This window comes from Vespa velutina, chromosome 2, assembly GCF_912470025.1.
Source record: "Vespa velutina chromosome 2, iVesVel2.1, whole genome shotgun sequence".
In the NCBI taxonomy this organism is placed as follows: Eukaryota; Metazoa; Arthropoda; class Insecta; order Hymenoptera; family Vespidae; genus Vespa; species Vespa velutina.
In genome coordinates, this window is record NC_062189.1 from 19,413,988 (window position 1) to 19,434,226 (window position 20,239).

At 41.6% G+C, this 20,239-nt stretch overlaps 1 protein-coding gene across 6 annotated transcripts in view; it reads right to left on the reverse strand.

Moving 5' to 3' along the window:
• LOC124946820 (protein rhomboid) overlaps positions 1-20,239 on the reverse strand; it is a 236,201-nt gene that overhangs the window by 52,707 nt on the left and 163,255 nt on the right. For all 6 annotated transcript variants that reach the window (XM_047488126.1, XM_047488127.1, XM_047488125.1 and 3 more), the window contains one exon: positions 14,048-14,165. In XM_047488126.1, the coding sequence (XP_047344082.1) occupies positions 14,048-14,165 (118 nt within the window). The remainder of the gene's footprint in view (positions 1-14,047; positions 14,166-20,239) is intronic.

Below are 20,239 nucleotides of genomic sequence, written 5' to 3' on the forward strand. Positions count from 1 at the left end.
ACTTTTTACGCCTAAATTATATTAAACTTTATCACTGAGGAATAAAACAAATATATCTTTTTAAAATCTATATATAGTATCAATGTAGTTCGAAACGACGAAAAGTTTTGATCGATAATTCACTTTCGATAAATCCAATCCTCCTTCTCTTTTTGGATATACTTTGTTTCCTTTCGATTTCTTCGAAAGTACGTAGCATGTAAACGACAACAAAGAAGTTTTCTCGGCGTATCCGACGCCAGTGGTCGAAGGAACTTGCCAGTCTTAGAAGCGATTAACGCAAACGCGAAAAGGAAAGCTCGAAAGTTTTCTTTCGATCGATCGATTCGAATTCGCGATCGAAGAAGGTATCGTTCCATATGTTTCTTTTTAAACTGCCCGAGGACTCTCTCGCCGATCGTCATAGAGGATAATCTTTCCAGCAGAAAAGTCTACTTATCGAAAGGCTAGCCGTAGAACAAAAAAATTTTTATAGATTCTCTCTTTTTTTTTTTTTTTTTTTTTTTTTTTTTTTTTTTTTCTCCTTCATTGGTTAAAGGTCAGAACTTCAGTTTTTTAAAGAAAATCCAAAGTGCGGGATAACAACGATAGCGGCAGAACGGTTAATTCGTGCCTCTCTTCGAACGCGATTAATTCTTGGGATTTCGACTAATCGTATCCTCTCGAGAAATACAACGCGTAAGAAAATCGTATAAGAAAATCGATCGAAAATGAAGAGAGAGAGAGAGAGAGAGAGAGAGAGAGAGAGAGAGATTTTCCACAGATTTATGTAGTTTCGCGGGGGAAAATGAAATTCGTTGTCGTTTCTTATAACATGGGCGTGATCGCCTACCAAGTGGAAAGAGTAGATTATTCGCGAGGAAAAGGAACGAGAAGAGTCCAAGTGTTGAAATTAACTTGGCGGAGTCGTGTATAATTGAACGGCGAGGGTGGTGAACGTCGACTGGTAGAAGAGAAAATCGTCGAAGCGAAGAGAGTGAAAGAGGGGGACGGGGGGATGAAACGGCAACGACGACGATAGCCTGTAAGAAAGAGTAACGAGTTATGACAAGATTCAAGAATCGCTGAATATATACGCCGGAAATGTGCCGAGACTCGGAGTAGTCAGCCTGTGAATTCTGTGCGGAAGTCCGATAACAAGTTGAATAATAAGATGCTACACAACGATGGAAAGGACGAAAGATTTTGAAATAAAGTTCGGGAAATAGGTCGATAATTTTTTAAAAAAGAAATCACGTCGCCGAGGAACATGCGATTTCGAAGGATCACGTAAGAAGAATGAAATCAAGCGACAAAGATTTCTTTAACGCGACACGCGGGAACTATTTTCTGAATACTTGAATTTCCTTCGCTAATATAGATACACGCGCAGTCTTGCAAGAAAGTGGATATTTCGCGACAATTGAATTTGCGTGTAAATTAGTTTAAAGCGATAACCAGACTCGGGAATAAGACCGAAGAAGATCGCAAGAGCAGTCGGAAGGAAAGAGAGGTGAAAAGGTGGGGGGTTGTAGAAAGAAGTAAAAAGTAGAAAAAACGTAAGGCGGCTTGAGTGGAGGATGACGAGGACAGAAGTAGTGGCGCGCTAGGGAAGAAAGGAAAAAAGTGCAAGTGGAGAAAAGAAAAAAAGGAGAGAGAGAGAGAGAAGAAAAAGAACAAGAAAAGAAAGGAAAAGAAAGAGTGGTCTGGTTGAAAAGAGAGGAAACGCGATAAGAAGAGAGAAGGACTCCCGGAGAGTCCGAGAGAAGAAGGAAGAGGGTGTTGGGGTGTGCGGTGCGTTGAGGGGAGGAGCAGAGGCAGGCTTGGCACCTTAATTAGACGAACGGAGGAGGGTCGAACGGAAGGAATAAAAAGCGAGTAAAAAGAGTAGAAAGAGGAATCTACCTAAGGCGAGGCCGATGGGGTGTATTAAAAGGAGAATGAGAAGCATGAAGAGGTGAGGACAGGGAGGGGTGCAGGTGGAATGTCGCTCGATAAAAACGACGACATCGATTCTTTTTCAACGCCAAGTGGCGACGGCACCAAGCTCGACGTCGTCGACATCGACACGGCGAATGCCATCAAGAGGGTTGCTTGGTACCACCGACTTCCTTCTAGTCGTCGTCGTCGTCGTCGTCATCGTCATCGTCGTCGTCGTCGTCGTCGTCGTCGTCGTCGTCGTCGTCGTCGTCGTCGTCTCGACGCATCACGCACTTAGTACGTGTTTCTCGACCGCCGCTGCTGCCACCGCCGCCGCCATCATCCCCGACGTGGCGCGTCGTGAATCTTTAAAAAGAAACGCCTTCCGGGTTCTCCATACTTAATGCTCGTTGCGCTAATCGCTCAGGAAATTGCTGTCTCGAACGGAGAAGCAACCGTTTTTCATGAAGAATAATAGGTAGTCGTGGATTATACAATATTAAATAATCAACCGGTTATACGTAGCTACGCTCGAAATTACAACTCGGGCGACCTCGCTCTCTACCCGACACACTGCTGCTATTTTTTAATTAAACGAAAGGGAAATATTACCTTTAGCTTCGTGGAAGACTTTCTATCTCTATCTTTTCCTTCTAATTATCTATTTTATTTCTCGCTCGTCGAACAGATCGGTAGATCATTTTCCAAGTGTTTACTTCGATGCGAAATGGAAAAAAAACCAGACAAGTCTGCGAGTTTCTTTGTAGAAAAAACGACAAGAAGAAAAAATGGAGAGAGAGAGAGAGAGAGAGAGAGACCGTGTCTTTCTCCCTTCTCTCTCTCTCTCTCTCTCTCTCTCTCTCTTATCCTGTCAACCGATACGCGAGCAAGCAAACACATTCTTGTTCGTCACGTCGTGTGCGTGCCCTCGATCGCGACATATCCTATTGATGATCGTACCGTTTTCTTTTATACGATTCGAATGACGTAAAGATCACGAAGAGAAAGATATCTATCCAAACATTCTCTTTCTCTATTTTCTTTAATTTATCGTCTGTATGTACGCCCATCGTCGTGCATTTTTCAAGTGCAATTCGAGTAACAAGGTAACGGGAACGCTCGATGTCATTCCGTGCGTGATACGTGTCGTTTGATCGGGTATCGATATCTCCTCCAACGACTTTATAGAATATTAAATCGACGTTTCGAATTCTATGACGAGCTGGAATACGATGAGCCGTTGCCCGAGTAACATTGGCTATACGGGGCTCGCGTCCAGGTACGTTGTACTTTTTTACGAGTTAATCGCGAACGATCACCTATCGTAAAACGAGCGAGTGTCTCTAGACGACAGGTTGAGAGAAGAGACGATTCTCACGAAGAAGAAGAACGTTCGCTCGATAAAACTTCCTTACCAAGTACGCGTTGTAAATACTACCTGCCTATATGTCGATCTATTCAACGACGGAATCTTATTGTCGTGGACCTAAGTACAGTTCCATCGCTTTCGTTAATCTTGCCTCTCGTAAAAATATAAATGTATAAAATCACACGCGTGTGTATTTAAAACGCGAGTATATTAGCAACGAGTAATTTCGAATATCTATATTCTCGCGACTTTATTTCATTCGAAATAGATGAAACGAATGCATATTCCAATTAGAAGTGTAGATATTCAATGTACGAGTTAATGGAACCACGAATAACAGGTATGATGGAACGTCGAATCTAATTTTTAGAAAATTATTACTGACGTCAAAAAAGAAATTAATACATTTTTTATCGGCATTCATGAGGATTTAACGCTTTATGAAATAAATTAGCGACGGAATGGTTGCTAACGCTCGAAAATTACTCTCTCTCTCTCTCTCTCTCTCTCTCTCTCTCTCTCTCTCTCTCTCTCTCTCGCTCGTATAATTAAATTCGGTCGACGTAAACGTTTACCTCGATGGACCACGATATCCGTTTCTTTAAATATCTCGCTTTGCTTGAATTTCATCGAACTGTTTGATAGGTAGTAATTAAAGATAATATTGGATCGAAAGAAATTGCTTTGCTCGAAAACGAACGTAAATTTGACAATTTCTCGATTAGATCGATCACGAGGACGACGAGAGAAAGGTTAAATAACGAACAAACTTGTAAATGAAACGTCCATGTAAAAGAGTGCGATACGATCTATTCGTGTAGTAGAAACATCAGGGTGATAATCGTGCGACGCGACGTATAGACGTGGAAGACGGGTTTATCGTCGATCGAATCGATTCCGGCACGCGGAAACGTGTAGGTGATATCGATGTTAGCGCGATCGATGCTAGAGAGCATCGTATTCGAGTCGCGAAGAGATAAGCGCAGTCTTCCGATAAGCCGATCGACTTTTAAGGGCGCGAGACGCCCTACGGCGACGATAGATCTCTCGACGCGTACTTTCACGAGCTTTTTCGTCGGCCGATAAAAACCTTCTCTCCGGCACTTGTACCTCGCACTCTCTAAATTCGGAGAATGGGCTTCTGGTCTCTTTCTCCCGAGGACACGCGCTCCTAATGTGTTTACATTCGTGTATCAACGAGGTTTCACGTTACTCTCTTTCTCTCTCTCACCCTCGAGGGTGTCCTCTTTTTTAAAAGAACTCTAGGAAAAGCAAAATACCTACGTAGTTGCTTTCTTCTTTTTTCTTTCGACTATCTACGCGATATACTCTTTTAAATCGTGCCTATCAAAAACTCACTTAATCTTTTTTTTTTTTTTTTAATCGCTCTACGTTTCGCCCAAAATAATTTTCACCGATAATTTTATATATAAGCATAAGCAGACGTACACCCATGTACATCGTTCTGTCTCACATTTCACGAAAGGAATTTGGTCGAGCGTATTACTTCCAAAGGAAATAGGATTCTTTTAATATCGTTACGATTATGTCCCCAGCTAACGATCGAGACATCCCTGGGATATCTAGCAAACTTTCGTATAATCATCATATCAATTACCGAGAAATTTAAACTGATATCCACTGTCTATCTTCCACCGGGAGGATCTGTGCTTTTAGATATCTATTTCTAGTATTCGAAGCGTCGCCGACCTTCATTATCCGTCGATTAATCAGCGTCCGTTAAGATTATTTAATCGTTCATTCGAACGGTTTGATAAAAATTATTAATCGTCAAACGAGTACCTTAAACGAAACTCTCTGCCTTTTCTTGTAACAATTCTCCCGTAAAATAATTTTCTTTTTAACGAAAGAATAAAATGAACGAACGAGTCGATGAAACGAACGACTCTTCCTCGATAATTTTTCTTCGATCAGAATTTCGCGTTTCATAATTGTATCCACTATTTGCCATAAAACGCTATTGTTTTCGTTAATTAACAATATTAATAATTTTATTGCGAGAGAAATGTATATATATATATATACATATACACGCAGTATTTAAGCGCCCACGCGTTGCGACAGATGTAATCGATATCGATAACGGAATTTCCAAGCCAGTATCTTGCGTTGCACGCGCCCGCGAGATATTTATCATCGAAATATTAGTCGCACATGAGATGGCACGTTCTAAAAGCACGAGCGAATAATAGAAATTACGCAAGGTACGATAAAATAAAGCGCGGCAGACCGGTCGTTATTTCGACCGTTCGAATTACGATCTCCGATCGTGGAAAACATTTTATAAACGCCGCGATTTGCATGAACATAGTTATGGACGCGCGTAATTTCGGATTATCGCCGAATTTATATATCCGCTGGAATTCTTGCGCCTTGCGTGCAACGCGTGGATGAGTTGTTATGCAAAAATAGGAAGAACAATAATATTATATTATAAAAAGGCCGAATAATAATAATAATAATAATAATAATAATAATAATAATAATAATAATAATAATAATAATAATAATAATAACGCGATTAAACGCGGTCGCGGTTCTGTCAAGTATGGAGGATTCCGATGAAAACGTCAGAAGAAAATATCAATCAAAATTTCCACGGGTCACCACCGAGCGCGAGACACAATGTGGACGCGATTAATTTTCTCGATTACGTGGGGAAAAAGACCGTTGGAAATCTCATTCGAAATAAAGACGATGCCATCCCAAATGACATTTAACGCGACAAAAATGTCGCATTCTTCGTAAACGTAAACGTAAAAAAACACGTTCAAACGATGTCTTGAAAAAATGGATTTCTCTAGCGAGCGAGATACGTTCGAGTGGAAAGCACTCGATCTTCTCGATTATTTGAAAGAGAAAAGGAACAGGGGTAAAAACAACATTGGAAAGCACTCTCTCGACGAACACGAAACTATCTCGAGTGGGGCGCGTCACGCTTGGAAAATTTATTAAAAGAGGTCGAACTATTTTTACGACTCTTCATAGAAAGTTATTTCCCGAAGACTTTCGAGTGCCTTGCAATGGAAAAAGTTTATGTTTATAGAGCTTTGTACCGCGGTACGAAATCCTTTGACTTTACATGTCGCTCGTTAGAAAAGTTATATATTCCTCGGAGGCCCTTCCACTCTATGCTTCTCTTTTCCTTCTTCTCTTCTTTCTCTTCCTCTTGCTCTTCTTCTTCTTTCTGGTATACCTAAATGCGACGCGGGCTACGGAAGAAAAAAAAGAAGACATCTAAAAAATGTCCACGCTTGAAAGTCGTGCAATTTTAAGAGACACTTTTCGTCGCCCATGGCGTACATACATACAAGTACCCATACACGAAGCGCGAGTTATAGTTCTCGAGAAAATATATTCCTCGCACGAACAATAAACTCGTTCGAGTCAGAGCTTCTCTTCGATCCAGCGTTTAACCGTTCAATGGCCGAAGCACCCGGATGCGGTTTCCTGGGATTTACCGAGCACTAAATAACGAGACCAATAATGGGCATAATAATGATCGTCGCGATGAGATTATCGAAATTGGAAAGACGCCAAAGGGCCGCCGAACCCATAGAACCCTCTTTTTCCCGTCCAACCGAATTTGTGTCCTCTCGAGAGGGAAGGCTTCCCCCCTCATCTTTCTCTCTTCCCACCTCGTATTTTACGCAACCCGATCGTTCCCTTTGTGTACTTGCCGCGTACTGTGCTTTTTGACGAAAGCTCGTAAAAGCCGTGAAAACAAACGAAAAAAGAGAGAGAGAGAGACAGAGAGAGTTCAGAAAGGTCTATTTCACTCTCTTCTCGGTTCCTACCTGTATTTCTCCTCCCTGACTCATCAACATGACGGTCAAATATTCGAATTGCCAAACTTTCGGCTAGAAAATCAATCGCATAATCTCGATCGATGCTATTCGAATCCAATGATCCGAACGAGCCACGTAATCCGAATTGCGAATTGGCAGAATTTCACAAATGCGCCACGGGACGATGAAACGCGTTACTACAATACATCCCTGTCGAGTTTAGAAGACTAGGATATCTAACTCTACTCTCCACGCGTACACGTAGTCGTATATCTGCTGGCTAAAGCTAGCGAGCGAGCGAGCGAACGAACGAACGAACGAACGAGCAAGATAGATAGATAGAGAGAGAGAGAGGGAGAGAGAGAGAGAGAGAACAAACATAGCCGCACAATCACGAGAGCTCGTCCCATTGTACTGGCGCATATCGCGCCTCGTCAAATTGATGTTTATTCAAGTGGCTCGCGAGACGAGGCAAGGCGAGGAAACGCTAACGCGCAACCTAAGGGCGAGACGTTGACACGCACGCGCACGACAACTCAAATTTTCATATCTATTAAGATTTCGATCGAGATTTCCAATATTGATTTTTACGTCCAACTTTATTACAACCAACACCTCCATTATAGTTATTATCGATTCAACATTTCCTTTCCTACGATCAATATCAATCGATTATAAATGAAAAAAAAAAAACCGACTGTTAATGGATAATTTACACAACTAATTAAGTTTCAGAAGAAACTTGAAAGCGACAGAACAAGAGAATGGGCCTAAGCTCTCTTAGCACGATAGACGACTCTCTCACGGCCCTAACTCGTTCGAGCATGGAAACGCAGGCGCGTGTGTCCATCTTTGTCGTTGTTGTCATTATGGGGATAAATGTGTGTGTGTATGCACGCGTGCGCGTGTATTTGAGAGAGAGAGAGAGAGAGAGAGAGAGAGAGAGAGAGAGAGTAAAGCGAGCACAGGTGTAGACAGGCGCACGCCCCTTTGTATTTATGAGCGTTGTGCAGCGTCAGAGGCGAATGCACGCGGATGACACAATATCCAACGATATCAAATTGATGTTTATTCAAGTGGCTGCGACACATAAACGACGAGGGTGCCGTCCTACGAGCATTACGCATAGGCTTGCGTATACGTCTCCGTTTGCATGTGTATATTCATGTAAGTATGCGCGCGGACATGTGGGTGGATGCATACGTACGGTTGCAAAGCCGTCGTTCACGGTGCAGCAACCAGTCCCTTCCTATACCTCCTCCAGCAGCTTCTCAGTCACTGTCAACGTCCCTCGCCACCGTATGTTGCCACACTTCCCTTTGCACGCTTTCAAGAGTGAGAGAGAGAGAGAGAGAGAGAGAGAGACGCAGGTATGCGAACCAACGGTAACATGCAGAGTGCACCGTCCGCCTTGAAACTAAAGATGCGCCGCGGGGAGTGGAACTGTCAAAAGTAAACGCGCGCCTCTTTGCCACTATCACGAAACTTCCGCTTCGCCAAAAGCACGCTAGTACGTTCTTAGTTCCGTAATCGAGGTTAACCGACTTTAGATATACCTTTAAACATATTATCTTACTGCGAATTAACTACGTCCCTATTGAGATGGCGTTAAAAAGAAAGAAGATTAAAAGAATAATCAACGTTAATAATTAAAAATTATTTTTCATTTTTTTAATATCATGCACGCCCGATCTTCTCTATTAACAATAAAATAAGAAATAGATGCGAGCAATTGCCTTTTTTTCTTTTTCGATATTTTCTAAGCGTACGTATTTTCGACATCATTAACTTCTACGCACGAAGAAGTAAATTCTTCTGCGCCGTCTTTCTGCTAAGAGAGACAGAGGGAGCGAGCGAGAAAGAGAGAGAGAGAGAGAGAGATGAAGATAGTTTCCAGAGCCGTTTTCGGTGTTCTAAAATTTCTCGTAAATTCTCAAGGTAGGTACTGGATGGGCGTAGACTAAGGAAGGATAGAGAGAACTCGGGAAGCTCCTTTGAGATTTCATTGACTCGAGAGAACACGCGGGAAAGTTTGCTTTACGTAACGCGTGGTATTACTGGCGTACGGATTTGTGTAAAGTCAGCTTAGTTAGAGGTGTTCGAAATTAATCCCCAGAATTGCGAATACGTAATGATCTATTATCACGAATTTCATATTATAGGCCATTTCGGATATCACGTTGTACGCTTTTTTTTCGATTTCTATGCTTCAACGATACGAATAAAAACGATCTATTTTCGATCGAATCAGAAGAGACTAGTTAAAATATAAGCAAGACTCCTTCTAGAACGAGCCGTACCATATCCTAGTAGATTTTCTGATACGGAGAAGTTAAGAAAGCGCGACGAGAAAGAAAGAAAGAAAGAGAGCTAGACGCAAGGAAAGAGGGAAAAGAGGCAAACGATCCGTATAGGTAACGGATAGGAGGATTCTCGATCTTCGTGTTGCGTCGAAGGAGACCTACTCGACACGCTTCCAGTCAAATTCCTATCCATGGACTACACGACACGGCGAGTGCACGGTCACGGATTATGCACAAACGACAAGGATACGTATCCACGTATACGCGTACTATTTCTACGTACACGTAGTATCGCGGAGTAATAATTGTTTCGCTAGAAAAAATGCGCTCTTAGCGGAACAAGGCCGATCGTGCATCAACCTGCATTTCTTTTCTCGTCTCCGTAATAACTCGAATCGCTAGGAACAAAGTATACCGTTTTCTTTACCGTATATTGTTCTGTTTCCCTTTTCCTCTTTCACCTCTTACTTCTTTCCACTCTCGTTACAGTTATTACCCCGTCGTAGTAAATTATAAAGTTGCAGTTGCAGGAGAGAAAAAACCGTGCACGTTCTGGCATCGCGACTCTTGCTCGCGAAAAAGATTGAGATAGAGAGAGAGAGAGAGGGAGAGGGGGAGGGGAGGGGATGGGAGGGGGGATGGTTGTAGAATAATACGTACTTTTTATCATCGTTAATGGTACTTTTAGACCGTGAAAATTTACTGCGATTTGTTTGTTACAATCGGTGGCAGTATGCTACTTTCGAAGTAACGACTTTTCCCTAACGGAGTAGAAAAAAGAAGTTTTGAGTAAAATATTATCTCTCTCGTGGCCACGGCCGAGAGCACGGCGAAATTACTATTTTCACGGATATAACGGGGTTGTAGAACGCGTTACGGATTCTTCCTGCTTCGTCAATTTCGATTATTCTTCGATGGATTAAACGAGCAACGTTGAGCTCCTCGAAAGAATAAGTTTGTTTCTTTGAAGTAAGTATTCATCGGCTAGAACGCGACGATGCGGATTTAAAATTGAATTGGGTTAACTCGTTGTTAAAAGGAAAAAGAGAGAGAAAGAAAGAAATATTCAAAGCTTCATAGAAAATGTTCAAACTTTAAGAATACTTAATTACTACCTCTGCGGCCTTTGTATTTAGAAAGCGAAGAGAACTTTAAGAGTAATATTGTAATACTCGTCTAGCTGTTATTGACTTTTCTCCTAATAGGCTGTGCCATTGGTTAAATGAATATTTGTATAACTACATTCAACCTGCCAAATGAATTTTTCTTATTACGAATACTCCTTTCGCGATATTTTTTCACGTTATTATTTCTTTATAATCTTATCAAGAGATTCAAAAAAAGACTCTTTGTAATTCTTTCTCACGAACAAATATCTTAACCATCTTCTGGATTAGCTTTTCTTCGATGTTATCCACCGAATAAATTAATATTACTGATATAATTTAGTTACTGCCGATAGGGAAAGATATGCTTTATCTTTTTTCGTCTCCCCCCCCTCTCTATCTCTCTCTTTGTTCTTTTTTTTTTTTTTTTTTGTTAGCGAATCTATATGTTCGAATCCCATGGAACATCATAGGGACAATGGAATAGACGTGTCCGCGAGGGATTGCCGTGGATTTCCATAGACCCTACGGCATCAACGAGATCACGGAAGACGCTTTCGCCGCGCGTGACTTTATATATAACACGTTTTCCATGTAGTTAAGTATCTTCGATCCTTCTCTTAACTTTTCGTCGAGAAAACTACACGCATAAAAGCTAAGGTATATTGCTAGAGAGAGAGAGAGAGAGAGGGAGAGACAGAGAGAGAGAAAGGAAAAGGAAAAAATGATTTCGATCAAATGCATTTCCTTTTCTCTTATCGATTTTATAATCGTCGATCAAGCAAATTTCTAATCGGCCCACTGGCCGAAGATATTTCTACTACGTAAAGCCATATTTTTCTCGCAACGGTAAACGAGCCCTTAATATCCGTCCTTCCAACGGTTTGCAGTTAAGCGCGACTACGTTCGCTCTGTAATATCGTTCCTCTGTAACGAGGTTAGTTTAGTCGGGGAGTAGTCGGATGATGGTGAAGGGGTTGTCGAGGGTGGTATAGAGAGAGATAGAGAGAGGTTGGAGTATAGATAGGGTCGCAGCTTGCTTCGGAAAGGGAGCAGAGAACTAGCGATAGGGAAGGAGGAAGAGAGATGGATACGGTTGGTTCCGTCCCTCCGTAATATCCGGCACCCTTATCTCAAGGTCGTCCTTTCGCTACAAACCAGAAATCCGTCTGTCCTCGCTTGATTTCTATCTATCGAAGAACTTTATACCTTTGAGTAAAGTTCGTTTCAAGCTTCAGAATAGAAAGAGCGAATTCAAAAGACTCTTCGACCTTCTAAAGGATTAATGATCGATGCTATTCGTACTAAGAAACGAGAATAACTGATAACAATTGATTCGATCATTTTAGATAAAAATGTTCTTCGAATAATTATTTTATCGTTTCGAATAACAATTTAAGAAAAACTTGCAGAGTCAGCGAAAATGGGAAAAAAAGAAAGAAAGAAAAAAGAAAATATATATATATATATATATATATATATATATATATTTATATATATATATATAGAAAAGAAAAGAAAGGAAAAGAAATCGAAAAGATGTGGATGAATAAAGTAGAACATCCTCACGTGTACGTAGCCTCGAGGCTAACGTTCAACGTACGACGAGACGATGTAAACTACGCCGACGGTGAGGAACGAGTTGTAGAGCGCGGAAGCGGAAGGTGGATGAAAATGGGAGGAAGAAGGAAGAGGAATATGTATCGATCGATAAAGCCTCACGGTTGTTTAGATAACCGTATATTCGCTACGATATCGATACGATGTAAACAGAGAGAGGGAGAGAGAGAGAGAGAGAGAGAGAGAGACGACGGAAGAAAGGAGAGAAAAATTGAAGTAGAAAAGATAGAAGAAAAGGCGAGTAAGAGAAAGATAGAGATACGACGGCTAGAAAGAAGTAGGATCAAGATTATCGATTCTCGAAACGAGCAAAAGAGAGTCTCTCTCTTTCTCTGTTACTGGCGAACACCGGCCGACAGAAAGAAAATATGCGACAGCCAGAAATAAAGGTCGGTTCCGCACGAAAGATTACCGGCTTTCTCCCTTTACCGATATGTATACCCTTGAGCGAGAGTCCTTCCAACTCGTTCGTTTCTCTCTCTCTCTCTCTCTCTCTCTCTCTCTTTTTCTCTCCGTTGTTCACGTTGGCACGAAAAGGAAGAAAGGAAAAGGACGAGCGAAAGGCACCGTGGCACTCTTCGACCCACACGCTCGTTGGAAAACGGTGCGCGCGAGAAACGATACATCAGCCCTCGGCCGAGATAAAAGTTTGCCGCCGCTCATTGCCGCGAAATATGGTGGCAAGGGATACTCGAGAAGCGGACAGCGCTAGTTATCGTATAAACAATATATTCTACCAAGTACGTGTGCAAGCTAGGACACCTATGTGCACGTACTATTCCCGCTACGTATTCGCGTTACCACCAAGGTAAATATTCTTGGCGCTATTAGCAGCTTTGTTAACGTAGTTGCGTTACACAGTTCGGTATATCTTTCCTAGAATAGATGAAATATACCCTTTTACTACTTTCCCTTTACATTTTATAATAATATGACTAAACGAATATTTACAGTAACTTTTTCTCCGAATGCGTAATATAAAACCGAGGTAATATAAAACCGAGCAAAGAAGAGATCGTAGAAAAAAGTGGAGCGTCATACGAAAATAAATGTGCAAAATATTTGCGTCGAATATACGCTCGTTCATCAATATTAAATCTCGAATTTAATTACTACCGGTGAACGTTCTTCCGGTCGTCTTAGCCGTCGTTTCTCCTTTCTTCTTCCAGGTGCATCTAGATTCCAATCCCAAAGCCAGTTTTTTTCCTTTGGCATTCCAAACCTCGAGTATCCGTATTCGCGTTCGGATCGATCGTGACTGGAACGTTAACACTCCACTCGGTCCAACGACAATCTGCTAATTGGTTCGCTCGGAGACGTTCTTCCCTTCCGAGCAAGGGAGGAAAAAAAGTTCATCCAAATAATAGGAAGAACGAAATCTCCATTAATTGGTAAATTGATACAGTATACCAACGACGTTCTTTTGCCGATTGTGAGCGTTCCAATAGGGTCCTAGCAATCTGCTAATTTTAAAAAAGGGAAGAGACAAAAAAACAAAAAAAAAAAAAAAAAGAAAAAACAAAAAAAGAGAAAAGAAAAGGAGAAAGTGGATTTTAACTTTTACGTCTCTCATAATAATTACATATAATATAATTATACATACAATACGCGAATATAAAGATAAATAAATAGAAGAAAGATAGTGAAGATAAGCAAGTACCTAATGTTAGGTCTTCTTTTCACGTATAGAGACGCGAAGGATCTAAAACCTTCAAAGCAGCCACATTGCCGGGACTACGTGGATTCGTGGACGCGTAGGCGAGACGGTGGTCCATCCGTGTATAAATTAGTCTCGTTAAAATTTTACTAATCAAGGCTCGCGCGTGCACGGTCCAAGATCAAAGAGCAGTCCGTCTATATAAACACGGTTCTCTAGCTTCTGTACAGCATGGAACGCTCGTTACAGACTACGGATTACTCTACTCGCTTCTATCCACTCACCTCCACGAGGGTGATGAGAATGATGAAGAGGGGCGGTGGACAGCACGTATAATGGTCGGCGTAGTATTTTCGGTCCCGTTCCTCCGTCAAGAATTCGTCGCCGATCATGCGGACCATCCTGAAATGAAAATATTCCAATTATATAATTTGCTTTTTACTCGTCGCCTGTTTTTCTTTTCTTTTCTTTTCCTTTCTTTACTTTTCTTTTATTTCTCTTCTTTCGTTATCCCCGCGCCCCTCCCCGACGGGACAAAAATAAAACCCCTAGAAAGAGCGCGATATCAACATTGGTTTGGATCATTATCGTTCGGATCTCGGTGTAATCGTCTTGCTTCGGAAACGAGAGTCGAACGAAGAGTCGAACTTCCAAAATTAATCCTTAGCCCGAAGGGGCTTTTCTTCGACTAATCGCCGGCGTTCCAAGGATTTTCGCACGAAAAGGCATCATCCGCTCTCCACCTCTTTTCTCGTTAATCGTTGCCAGGGGTAGCGAAATAACGAGGAATTAACTTTCCCGTGCGTCTCCCGGTGCGGGCTACCTGCCTTTTCCACCCCCACCCCGACAGCCCCCCCCTTCTCTCTCTCTCTCTCTCTTTACGTTCCATGGTGCGCGACTCTGAACGAAGAAGAAAGGGAAAACACTCTCGAACAATTACGCGCAACTTTTGCCATCGATCGTTCCCATTACCTTCTCCTACTAGTTCTCGAGTGGTATACCTTCCCTTTTGCCCTACGGCCAGTGAAAACGATCGCGGAAAGGGTCGACGCGTCCGTGTTAGCGTGTTCATTGAAATCACGAAATTTTTCTCTCCTCTTTTCACTCTCGTATCTGCATTTTAATTAATTTATCGAAAAGAAAACAAAAGAATTTTTCTCTGGTTATCACCCCCTTGCCTACGCGATATATATGAACAACGTAATAATAAAAATTATCTCGAATAAGAAAAAAAAGAGAATACGGGTATATAAAACTTTGTATATAAAATATTCACGCAATTTATCATAAATTGGTCTCGGTACTTTTGATAAAGGAACTAAATTATATCAGTTAGAAAATAGTTCCTTCAATTTTGCTGTTGGTATCTCGCGTAATATTATCAAGACACCCGCGAAAAGTTATATAATTCGCTTTGTATTGTGCGAATTCAAAGAATATAAATATACAATGGAAGGAATAGTTCTCGGATCAGGCTCCTTCTTGAAAAGCTTTGTCTTAAAAGTTAAAAAAAAAAGTACCTAAGGGGCTTTTTTACTTTCGGTCAATTTACGATATGAATAAATAAGGAGAAAAAGTATAAGAAGGAAAAAAAAAAAAAAAAGAAAAAAAAGAAAAAAAAAGAAAAAAAAAAAAGAAAAAAAAGAAAAGAAAAGAAAAGGAAAAAAATTGCAGTAAGATAAAACTGAAAGAAAGTGGACGGGTAACAATAAAAATTCTTTTTGAAAATGACGGATCTGTTAGATCGAACGATCGAAAATACATATATAATATATGGATGGATGCGATGGATGGATGGGGATGGATCCAAAGAGAAAAAGAAGGAAGACGTGTCGAATTCTCTCTTTTACAGCGTCTCGACGTCTCGCTGAGGAAATAAGTTTCGCACGGCTTTCGCAGCTTCTCGTTGGTGTTCGTCTCTTCGTTTTTCGATTTCCTCTGACGAGTATCGCCGTCATCCGCACGCTTATTTACTCGCTTCGACGCGGCATAAGCCGCGGTCAGCCAACATCTCGCTCCTCGATAAAACATCATCGATCTTGCGAGCGAAGCGACGACGAACATCGATAATACCTACGTACTCTCATACGCGCCCGTACAAGCGTACACACACACATATACATACACATGGAGAGACGGGTGCTCGCGCGATAAAAACGGGTCAAAGTACGACCGAGCGCGCTTCCTGGCGTACATGAAAATCTCGTTATGTAAAAAGCCATTTCTATTAAATCGGTTTCACGTACGCTTAGAATAGCACCTCGCAAGCTCTGCTAGCAAGCGCTACTCGTAAACGCGCCGAACAACGCGTGCTTTCGCGTCCTGGAAAAATGTCGATTCACCGGTTCGATGCTCGCTCATTTTTAATCGACCGCGATCATAACGAATTCAATGCTCGTTCGTTGAATCACTTTGCGTATCTACCATCTACAGATATTTCACTAAATTTCAAAAGGTGTTTTTTTTTTTGTTTTGTTTTTTTTTATTCGTCAAAAGTTTTAATCTATTTTTTATTCTGTGTCTAGAAATTTTTTTGCTATAGGTAATTGCGACTTGTTATTCGAGAAAAATCATCGATACGAGTTCGAATCGAAATGAACTTTGATCGAAACGATAAAGTCTACTCGATCGAGCAAAAAAGAGAGAGAGTGAAGGGGGAGAAGGGGGAGGAGGGGAGGGGGGGGGGGTGGAGAGAAAGAGAGAAAGCTTATATCGTTCATTTCGGTGCGAGGATATAAATGCCGGCAATAAATCCTTTGGATCGAACCCATGAAAAAAGAAGTCCAATATCGCGTTCGAAAGTCTGTCTCATCGGGGTAATAAAAAAATTGGAAGGTAAATTCTAGGAGGAGGGAGAAGAGGAAGTTAGCAAAGGAGCAGAGAAGAGAAGGGATCGCTCGCGCGCGAGTCGACTCGTACAAGCCATATAGCCGTTATCCCCGATGCTATCTACTACCGAGGAACGTAGAATAATTACGAAGAAATATTGGCCCGTAACTCAGTCCACTATCCATAATATCTAGCACGTTTATGGTGCCGGAGATAAACTGTCCTTCCCTCTTCTCCCTTTCGTCCTCTCCATTCTCCTTCCGAGCCTTTACTATACCAAAGGCGTCACCCTCGGGAACGACTTTGCTTTCAAATATCCATACGTATGTAGCTGTATATGACTGTATATATATATATATATATATATATGCACGTACTATCGTTCGTGCGTGTGTGTGTGTGTGTAATGCAATATAGTCTATGTATATATCTATGTATTACATACGTTTCGATTCCTCCGCGTTTCTGCAACCTGAACGAAAAGCTCGTCTAGGAGTCCGCGTACTACTAGTGTAATAATATACGATATAGCTTACTTCGGAATTTATACGTCTACGTGTCACGAAACACGATAACGAGCGTCCGTGCGCCGTACGAGGGTGATCGGATACCTCTCAAGGGCATAATTAGTCGCGAAACAGAAGCCATCGAATTACTACGTCGGAGACGAAGCTACGGTTCTTCCGCATCTTCCGCAGGAGAAATTTACTCTCACATCCTTCTTCCATCGAGCCTCGATCAACGAAAGATTTTACCTTTTTCTTCTTTCTAATGCTATTTCGAATTTATCTGTTATGAACGTGTTCCACCCTTTGCATATACGGTCATTGAATACAGAAGTTCCAGAGTGTCAAACCCTGTGCCTGACTATAGCAGAACCTCGATCACTGCCAACGATCGTGCGCTATCAATTTAAACTGTCGTTTCAATTCTCCTTCTCATATTATTACATTCGGCAATGTTACGTTGTCTGTCCAATTTCTCTCTTTTTCTTTTCTTTTTCTTTCCCCCCCCCCCCCCCCCCTCTCTCTCTCTCTCTCTTTTTTGATCTATCGACGAACAATTTTTATCTCTTAAAAATGTCTACTAAATGTCTCGTTCTCGGAGAATTTTCATGTAGAAGGAGAACGTTCGAAATACCGCGAGCATTGACTGCAAAAAGGCGACTTTTGCTTCTTTTCTTCCCGTCCCGTTAAAAATGTTCTCTCGATCATATTCGAGAAATCGAAAGACACGTTCTTCGAATACGGATGAAATTCCTTCGATACGTACGGTTGGCCGAAAGAACGAAGAGGAAGAAGATCTTCGAAGAGCCGTCGAACTGCATCGAATCCCTCTCTAACGGTTCTGTCTCGTACATATAAGAGAGCTACGTTGGAAAGAGAGTTTCTTCATTTCTCACAACATCTTCTTCTATCCTTATCTCTGGTGTGCAGGATGAAAGAAGGAAAAGAAAAAGGAAGGAAGGAAGGGATGAAGGACAATGGCGGTCGCATTTGTAGCGAGTCTTCTTTCTCTACCATGTACATGGATGCGTCTCCTAGATATATACATAACTCTATTGTCTCCGAAACTTCCCGAGGCGTTCTCCTTTTTTCTTTCATTTTTCTCTTTCTCTTCTTCCTCCTTCTCTTTTCACAGACCTCTAAGAGGTACAACCACGAAAGACGACAGCAACGATATTATCAAATTGGTTCCGCGCGAGTTTTCCGTGAAGCGTCTCTAGAAACTTAGGAGGGGCTAGCACTCTCTCTCTCTCTCTCTCTCTCTCTCTCTCTCTCTCTCTCTCTCTTCTATCCTACGATCTGCAAGAGGAAAGTAAGAAATTGACCGTAGCGAGGAGTAACCGAGTCGGCAACGACTTTAGCTACCTACTCGACCTATCGCGTCTAATTAATCCGAGTTGGAGAAGGGCTTGCGTCATCGCGATACCCTTCTCGCGATTACCGTTAGAGCAGCCAACTTTGACCCTCTTTTTTTCCATCTCCGTCTTCCTGCCTCTTACGTTTATTCCTTTGGACCCTTCCGCTAATCGCCAAAGATCATATTTCCTATTTACCCTTGACAAAAGAGAGACGTGAAAGAGCAGAACGGTAATTATTAATTATTATCACTGCTATCATATCCTAATGAGATTAGATTTTTTTATTTCAGAGAAAATATAACATTTGTACGGAACATGAAAAACGTTTTTATCGTAGAATACTAAAATACGTGATGTATTTCGTTTCCTGTATCGTTACGTTCGCCGGTAGAGCTAATTACGATTTAAAAATTCAAATCCCAAATATCCCCCTTTTATTAACTCAGTAGCATTCTCTAAATTTGTTCAACTCTTGCTTTTTATCCCATCCGAAGTGAGGAATATGGCAACGTCCTCGTAGAAAAATATCTGGAAAAGGTAAGAAGCCCTTAAACCGTATTTCACCTAGGTACGATCAAAAGTAATCGTAAAATCCCTCGCGATCGTCGGAAATCGTCGCGTGCGGATTGAGTGTAGATCGTCGGAATAGAATACGTAAGGTGCTCTTGCCCCTTCTACGTGTGTGTGTGTGTGTGTGTGTGTGTGTATACATGCACATAAAATGCAGCTCTTTTAACGTGCACGCGAGCGCTAAATCGGAAGGGAAAAACGCGACTCCGTTTCTCGTATTACGCGTGATCGTTGGACGTTTTCGATGCGCGATATCGTGGCGGCTATCGAATGAAACGTAGAAATAGGTTCGACGGTAGGAGGACGGAAGAGCGAAAGAGGGAAAGATTATAAGATAGATAGTTTCCGCGTGAAGAATGCGATGAATGCTACGGAATATAACCGTTCGAATTATCGATGCTAAAATAAACGATCGCGGCAAATGTAAGATCTACGATAAAACTTCATAATACCGTTTCTATCATCGTTCGGAAACGATCTTCTGTTTATCGAACGGAGTAAATCGATGATTCTAATAAATCTTGTTTCGAAGAACCTAATAATAAAAGTTTTTCGATTAGCTCCGATCAATTTCTTATAGGTCATTTAATAACAAAACGCATTTTTATGCTCATCGTGTCGCCGTAATTTGAGATAAAAAAAAAAAAAAAAAAAAAAAAAAAAACTCGTCCTCTTACGAATCGATTTTATAGAAATAAAGAAAATGCAGGATGATGAGGCGAGAGCAGGTGTTTTATAAGCATGAAAACTGTTCACGGTGTAAATTTTAGTGATCGCCGAGACGATGTCTTATCGTGACATCGAGTTCTGTCCCTCTCTCTCTCTCTCTCTCTCTCTCTCTCTCTCTCTCTCTCTCTCGCATACGTACACAAGGAGACGTATATACACATGGAAACACGCTAAGAATGCGTGGCGTCTCGATGGCATCGTTCGACCACGCCGTGTGTGTGCCCGAGAATGCATGAAATTGCGGCTAAATCGTGGCGTATTAGATTATTAGAACTCCTCTAGCGCGCATATACGGACGTGAAACCCTCTTCCTTCTTCCTCGACACTTCCTCCCCTTGGATCCTTCACCACCGTCTCTCGACGCTCCTACCCCATATGGAATTATGCGAGGGATTCGTGCGATAAATCAAACGCGTTCGAACCTTTCTACCGATCGTGTCCTTCGGGGAAAACAAGATTTTCGCTTGGTCGATCAGAAGGCCCT